This window comes from Corylus avellana, chromosome ca9 (assembly GCF_901000735.1).
Source record: "Corylus avellana chromosome ca9, CavTom2PMs-1.0".
NCBI classification, from domain to species: Eukaryota; Viridiplantae; Streptophyta; class Magnoliopsida; order Fagales; family Betulaceae; genus Corylus; species Corylus avellana.
In genome coordinates this window covers 11,177,261-11,184,958 of record NC_081549.1, presented here as the reverse complement: position 1 = coordinate 11,184,958, position 7,698 = coordinate 11,177,261, and the positions used below count along the sequence as shown (strand labels likewise).

The window sequence follows — 7,698 nt, the reverse complement described above, 5'->3', positions numbered from 1 at the left end:
AAAATAAATTGTAAGTAACATCTATATGTTTTAAACAATAATTAAATTTTATTGAATTGTTTTTAATATTCTTAATGAATATTTGTTCCATGCCACTTTAATTTGTTTTTTCTTTGAAAAAAAAAAAAAATTTTGACCTCCCTAAACTAAAATCCTCACTCTGCCACTAATGATGTATGGAATGTATTATAGTTTATTAAGGATTTTGGAGTACTAGATTTAAAAGTCTTTACAATTTAATTATGATGATCAAGAATTGCTAAATGGTGATTTACTGATTTATAAAACATTCTAATGAATATAATGTCCTAGTTAACCTGTGAGAATTTTTAAATACTCATGAAAGTTTTAATAAAAAGAAAAATATGCTTTAGTGTGCCCATTGTGGAATCCGGAATCTGGGCGTTAAATATATATTTCCCAAGACCTCCATACTCATCGTGCTACCAGTTCAGAGATTGTTGCGTCATTATCAGAACAAATTTCTGGCTGCAATGTGGATTTAGTTTCCACCTCTTCATCTGTTTTCCTTGAGAAAGCTGGCTTTTTTGGAGCTGTTAGAGCTGCAGTTTCATTTTTAAGCATTGATGAAACTTCTAACATAGATGGCCTGTCATTAGCATTTTCCTGGACGCATAAAAGAGCTATTTGGATGCATCTAATTAATTTGCACGATGAAAGTGTATCATCCAGAGTAGAATCCATAAATTTCATGCCTTTGCCTTCTTTCCACAGCTCATACGCCTGAAATTATAGAATATTAATCATCAAATACTTAGCAAAAGAAAAGAAGTGTAACATTTTGATCCACAATTGTCTTAGGAATGTTTACTAAAGTTACTTACATATTCTAGCATGTTTAGGCTCTCATCCAAACCATAATAACGTGCAGTCTTCTTGCCACTAATGATTTGTAGAAGTAGAACTCCAAAACTATAAACATCAGATTTGATGGAGTACACACCATCTCTAACATACTCCGGAGGAATATAACCACTGCATTGGATTTTTTAACATCAAAATTGATTATTTAACTAACAAGAAAGCATAGGTTATAACGCTTTTTAGGCAAAGTACTTACTATGTTCCAACAATCCGATCTGTGTTTGCTTCACGATCATTTCTCTTAAAAATTCTAGCCATACCAAAGTCTGAGATCTTGGGTTTCATCTCGTCATCTAATAAAATGTTGCTAGCTTTCAAGTCTCGGTGAATAATTGTCATTCTTGAGTATTCTTGGAGATACAGAAGCCCTTGTGTAACCCCTTCAATGATGTCAATGCGTTTCCTCCAATCCAATAGAAACCGTCTCATAGGGTCTATGTGAAATTAGATCATGAAAACTCAGTCATTCAGTTATCATGGGGCCAATAAAAGAATAAGATGCAAAAAAAAAAAAAAAAAATGCCCAGATATTTAAAAGACACCTTGTGCCAGTATCCCTATAAGCTTTTGTTTAGATGACCTTGGCTTTTTTTAAGCTTAAAGGGTGTTTGGCACAAGTGTCAGCATCAGGAATTATTGGCATGCAACTTTCTATGCAAATGATGCAATAGCTTATTGCATCTAACATTCTCTCATTCACTGTAATTGAATTGCAGGAAAGATATATATCAAACCAAAGAGGTAGAAGTCCAAGCTTTTGTTTGGCATGTACTCGTAGATCAGCATTTTTTCATCCCTCTCAATGCAGTATCCCAAAAGTCGCACAAGATTTACATGTTGCAGTTTTGCAGTAAGTATAACCTCATTCTGAAACTCCTCAAACCCTTGCACAGATGTTTTTGAAAGCTTTTTAACTGCTATTTCTTGTCCATTTGGTAATACACCCTGATAAATAAATAGACCTTACCCATGATTAGTTGATATCTTTTCATCATTAAGATACTGCAACACATTTTCTACTCCTGCTGCCAAAATGTAGCATGGGAGTGGTTTATAGATAGAGGGTATGTTTCTGCCAATTTATTTAGTCTACAACTTGAAGCACTTGTAATGATGATGTGTTAATGCCACAAAACATGTAGTCTAACAGAAGTTTACCTTGTAAACGGGACCATAACCTCCCTCTCCAAGTTTATTTTCAATTGAAAGTCTATCTGTAGCTGCCTCAATCTCAACTAAATTAAAAACTTGCATATTAGGAACATTGCCATTAAAATTTCCTGCAGCTGCCATATGATTAATTTTGGACTCCGATCCTTTAGATGTAACAATCATTCCTATATTAACAGAAAAATAAAAACAAAAAATAAATAAAGTAAAAAATAAATAAAATAAAAAATAAAAAGAGAGAAAAAAGAAAAGATGCCCAAAAGTGTCAGTTTCTCAATCATGGTGTTTAATAGTAAATAATCCTAACTTGCAATTATAGAAGGTGATAGTAAATGCAGTAGCAAGACTTTACCTTTCAATTTGAACATTCTCCTCCGTAAGTAACAGACGACAAGCCCCAGTAGGAGAACAACGGTAGCAGTTGTAGTCAAAACAATCACTAATAATCGCCTCTTGTGTTTTCCATTAATATTATTTCCTTCCTCCTGAGCTGATAAAGCATATCATCATGATGAAATTTATGAGAGACTAATATGTCAGAAAAGATCTTAAAACAATGTCACTCTCAAGCTTCTAATACTTTCGATTGCTGAAATAATTGAATGTTTGTATAGTTATTAGTTTAATTATTAAAGCATGCCAGATAATCTTCTATACATACCAATGACATATATGTCATGTCTTATCTCTGTCAAAGACAACCCGATAACTCAATTAAAAGTCAGTTTCGCAAGGCCAGCCAACTCAAGAGAAACATTAGTGCACATATAGTGAGCTTTGCAAACAAAAGTTAAATTTGAAAATAAAAATCTATTTTTTCAAAGTTGGAGAGCCACACTTTCAAAAGAAACCAAACATCAAACTCTCTAAGGTCTTTCTCTACTTTAGTTAAATATTCTTTTTTAATTCTTTCTTTGTTTTTGGTAGATGGGAGAAATAATGAAAATGAATATATAAGCGTAAAAAATGAAATAGCTTTCACTTTTTTACTTTCTGGCTCTTGATATTTACAAAGCTTGTCTAAGAGTAGTATTCTCATTAAACTCTTTATTCTTTAGTTAAAATTTGGCTAACAAACTCAAAATTTTAAGTTTAACTTAGACATGAAGTGGAAAGGGCATTGACATATTGACGTATTTGAATTCTTTACATATGTGGGCAATTAGATTAATATTCTTCTTTTTTGTTTTTTTTAACAAATTGGCATTCATTAAAAATAAATGAGGATACAGGAGAGACAAGAAGCTAAAATAAGCTTCGACATGAAGCTAAAAACAAACTTAGACAGAATAATCTAATCCAGACAGACCACTAGCACTTCTAAATAGGTGAAAATGGAGGTAACCTGCAGATGCAGCTGATGAAAGCCGCAGCGCAATATGATGGATACAACTATCGAGAATACGAATACCCCTATCAAACATCTAATTAGGCTTCCTAAGAAAGTAAATTATTTTCACAAATAATATCAAATAAGTCTGCTGCATCGATCTCTTACCTGCTGCTAGAGAAAGCTCCGAATTGTCATCATAAGGGAGTTGCCACGCAACGTAACCAAGTAGTTTCTTCTGCTTGGCATAAGCAACCTTATTTTTGACAACCTCAGCATCATCAAAGCAGATCCAGACCGATCCAACTTTGCAGGATTTCACCACATATGTAGGATTGTATATTACAACAGCCCCATTTGTCTGAATGTAAGCCTTGATATCCTTATAGCTCATCATCCCATCAGGTGTAATGGCTGGACCCGTAGCCGGTGAACCAATAACATTTTCTTTGGGATTCTTTAATGTCCACGCATAGCCATGGAAAGGCAAGGCCAAGACCAATTTTCCAGCAGACATGCCCCTATCAATCCATATACGAATACCATAATCCGTGCTTGCATTGGTGATTGGGTCAAATAAGGCTGCAAGAGCACCTGTAACGTTTGACTGCTGAGGCGTATAGTAGCCATAAGCCATGACATGAATCCAATCCAAGTTATCCCTTATGGAATCCACAGGGAAAGAAGCGTTGCCCAAATATATATCTGGTGTGTTTCTAACTGCTGCAGTTAAGATCAATTGTGTCTGGTTAGATTGTTTTGCCTCAGAATCCACGGCGGCTCGCCACTCCTGAAAGAGTATCCCCATATGGGCCATGTTGGAGCTTGTGTTTGCTGAATCCCAATTGAAGTCAAAGCCCTGGAAGCCATAAAGCCTTGCCATTTTCATTGAAGAGTCGATGAATGATTTTCTAGAGGAAGCGTTGCTGACCATCGATGAAAGGACTGTGTGGTTTGCGCTTGAGCCCCCAATAGAAAGGAGGGTGGTGATTGATGGGTTCTTTTGTTTAACGGTGTTGGTGAAGGTGGAGAAGTATGGCTGAGCAGAGTATGGGATAGAGAGCTCGGAGGACGAAGGGTTTACATCAGCAAAAGCGCAAATAAGGTGAGTGAAGAGGGCTGAGTTTATGTCTGAAATGGGTAACAAAGAACCGCTGCCGTAGTACCAGTAACCTGCTCTGATCCAAGTTTGTGCAGCTGAAGGCTTCAAGTACTGTAAAGAAAGAAAGACAGAGAAAAGAAGAATGCTGATGATTTTGGACATCATGGGAGCAAAGCTATACTTCAATTCAGAAGAAGGTAAAAGCTTGCCTTGAAAGTGGTGGAGAGGAGGTGGGTTAATTTTTTAAGGATATTTGTCTGAGACATTTGAAGAGAGGAGATCAGGTGACGTATTAATGTCGTCTTTCTGAGGGACCCTTTCATTGCCAAAGTCTGAAAAATATACGTGAGATTCCAATCAATTCCTTCCCATAGGTAATTACCAATTAATACGAAATTTAAAAATTACCAACCACAAATTATATCTTTAAAAATATATGAAAGCCATAAAACAATCAACATACAAGGATTTTTGTGAAGAAGTTGAAACTTATTTTAAGAACTTTTTAAAAATAAAATCACTATAGGGTAGACAACTCAAAAAATCAATCTATTATAAAATAAATAGAGTTACAAGAAGTTCATAGTTACAAAATCTTTGAAGTTAACACTGTCTTGCATTAGACAATCTGAAATTTTTCTTTTGATCTTCTTTTTATTGGAATTTCGATAGGCTGTAGGCCTTTTGTAAGATCTAGGTTTAATTATGTGGTTTTCAAAAACTCACTCTAAAAGAGGAATACCATGACGGCTCTAAACAACAGGAATTCTGATGTAGATTGGAATTCAAAGCTTATCTTATCTTATCTTTTAGTCTTTTATTAGGTTTCTTTATTGTCGTTTATTATATCTTATCTTTAAGTTTTTATTTGAATTAGGTTTCTTTATTAGTCTTTTATTTGGTTTAGTTGTCTTTCATAGACTTCTAAATTAACTTTATTTCATTGTTATCTTACGATTAGGAGTCTTGGGCTATAGATATATGCTTATAGTCTTTAACAATTCAATTGTTGATTATTATTGATTTTGATTAATGAGAATACTCAAAGTTGAGTTTATTTCTTTTTTCCTTTAAACTTTAGAGAGTATCTATTGTTTTTAGAAGAATTCTTAGATCATTTATAGATTCAAGATCTAGAATTAGTTATCCACTACTTTATTGTTGTTTTTATTGTATCTCTTGAGTCATCTTACTGTAGTTGTCATCACCAATAATTATGAAGAGGGTGATGAAGAAGTTGAAGAAGACCTTCTAGGTACATTACCTAATTTAAGTGATGAAGAATTAGGTTATGTTGATTTCCTTGGTATTGAAAATATTTTAAATTCTCCTAACGAAGATTATGGTGAGTTTTATGCGGATGAGAGAAATTATATGTTCACAAGGGAAACAATGGTTGACCCATTCTTGAGTATCTTCATGGCACATGGAAGGGAGAAGGAACGAACAAAGAGCAAATCTGCAATATTGCCAAATGGTGTATGGGGCTATTATGACAACCGTCAAAGTATTTCGATGATGAGAAGCGTCATGTTTATTTTGGGGTATTGCCTTGTTGTGATCTTGAGGAACGGAGAATAGAACGAGTTAATAGGGCACCCGAAGGACTGTGGAAAAGACAGTCCAAATTCAAGGGCGAATTCTCTCCAACCTCGGGAGGATGATGTAGATTGGAATTCAAGGCTTATCTTATCTTATCTTTTAGTCTTTTATTAGGTTTCTTTATTAGTCGTTTATTATATCTTATCTTTCAGTCTTTATTTGAATTAAGTTTCTTTGTTAGTCTTTTATTTGGTTTAGTTGTCTTTTATAGACTTCTAAATTAACTTTATTTCATTGTTATCTTAGGACTAGGAGTCTTGGGCTATAAATATAGACTTATAGCCTTTAACAATTCAGTTATTGATTATTATTGATTTTGATTAATGAGAATACTCAGAGTTGAGTTTATTTCTCTTTTCCTTTAAACTTTAGAGAGTATCTATTGTTTTTAGAAAAATTCTTAGATCATTGATAGACTCAAGATCTAGAATTAGTTATCCATTGCTTTATTGTTGTTTTTCGCTGCAGCTTACTGAGTCACGCTGCATCAAATTCTCTCCTAGCACAAGGTTCTATGACCTAAAAGAGCTCCCAAAAATCTTTCGTTCGAAATAGAATGGCACTTGGAATATTGGACCACTCTGCCAAACCCCATTCCTTATCCGTCCAAACTGGACTTAGAACGTCACTTGAAAGGACCATTCTACCAAGCTTCAAACTTCATTCGTCCAAACTTGAATTAGCATGGTACATGGAACTGACCATTAATTATTTTAAGCTCCAAACTTCATCCGTCCAAACTGAGTTTGGAATAAGACTTAGGATGGACCTTTGTAATGATGATACTCTTAATCCTTAATGCTATTGGGTTCACCAGTTATCCCTAGACGAGTTTTATATCTCATCCGGACACCAATGTTATGATAATAGATACTTGAAGAAAATTGTTATGAGTGCACTTGTGAGTGTTGTGTTCCACATTGAGAAAATATATAAGAAAAATAGTGCTTAATATACTGAAATACTGGACCACAAATTTTAGCAAATTTCAGAATCAAATTATTGCTTCATAATATTAATTCTGCATAAATTATGATAAACAAGTTTTTGAAGTCGGCATAGCGTTTTTCAATATATTTTATAGTTAAATGATGATCAATTAATAAAGAGAAAGCAAAAAATTAATCTCAAACTTTGTGTTTATAAAAAGTTTAAAGTTTTTTAGAATTTAAAATGTACGTCTAGGTTTCTTTAGAATTTAACAATCTATCCCATTGCGTATTTGTGAAGTCGTTCATGAAACAGCCAACGTCCTCCCCTGTTTTCTTCAAATAGACTGCTTACCACATTCTTTAGTTTTCATAAATATTTTAATATTTATGAATAATTATGTATCTTTGATTTTTCTTAACAAAATTATTATGTTCATGAAAAAGTTGTCATGCATTAATGTCCATACAATTTCCTAATGCCAGACTTGGGTTGGATTTTAAAAATCAACGCACAAGTTGATATGAATTATATGGGCCCTATAGTCTAATTTTTCATAGCTATTCGCAATCTGATTTTTCAGCAAAAGAAAAGGTGATTAATTAGCCACATACAAGGTAGGAGGAACTTGCCCGGAAAAGTCCATAACCACTTTGTGCACAAGTATGAAAACGAGAAT

General features: G+C 33.8%; 1 protein-coding gene across 1 annotated transcript; it reads right to left on the bottom strand.

The window, feature by feature from the left end:
• Positions 1-264: 264 nt before the first annotated feature.
• Positions 265-4,713, bottom strand: LOC132161828 (cysteine-rich receptor-like protein kinase 4). Its single transcript, XM_059572025.1, has 7 exons — positions 3,554-4,713; positions 2,408-2,545; positions 2,044-2,222; positions 1,620-1,830; positions 1,082-1,319; positions 846-996; positions 265-744 (listed from the first exon to the last, which is right to left on the bottom strand). Exons 1-7 carry the CDS (start codon positions 4,650-4,652, stop codon positions 436-438), a joined length of 2,325 nt encoding a protein of 774 aa, XP_059428008.1. The 5' UTR covers positions 4,653-4,713; the 3' UTR covers positions 265-435.
• Between the last annotated feature and the right edge of the window lie 2,985 nt (positions 4,714-7,698).

Bases quoted from the DNA above. Each gene is read 5' to 3' on its own strand.
- LOC132161828 (XM_059572025.1), bottom strand. From the start codon at position 4,652: ATGATGTCCAAAATCATCAGCATTCTTCTTTTCTCTGTCTTTCTTTCT. The intron at 2,546-3,553 runs GTAAGAGATCGA...ATGCTTTATCAG, and splicing joins GGAGCTTTCTCTAGCAGCAG to CTCAGGAGGAAGGAAATAAT. The intron at 745-845 runs GTAAGTAACTTT...CTATAATTTCAG, and splicing joins GCCTAAACATGCTAGAATAT to GCGTATGAGCTGTGGAAAGA.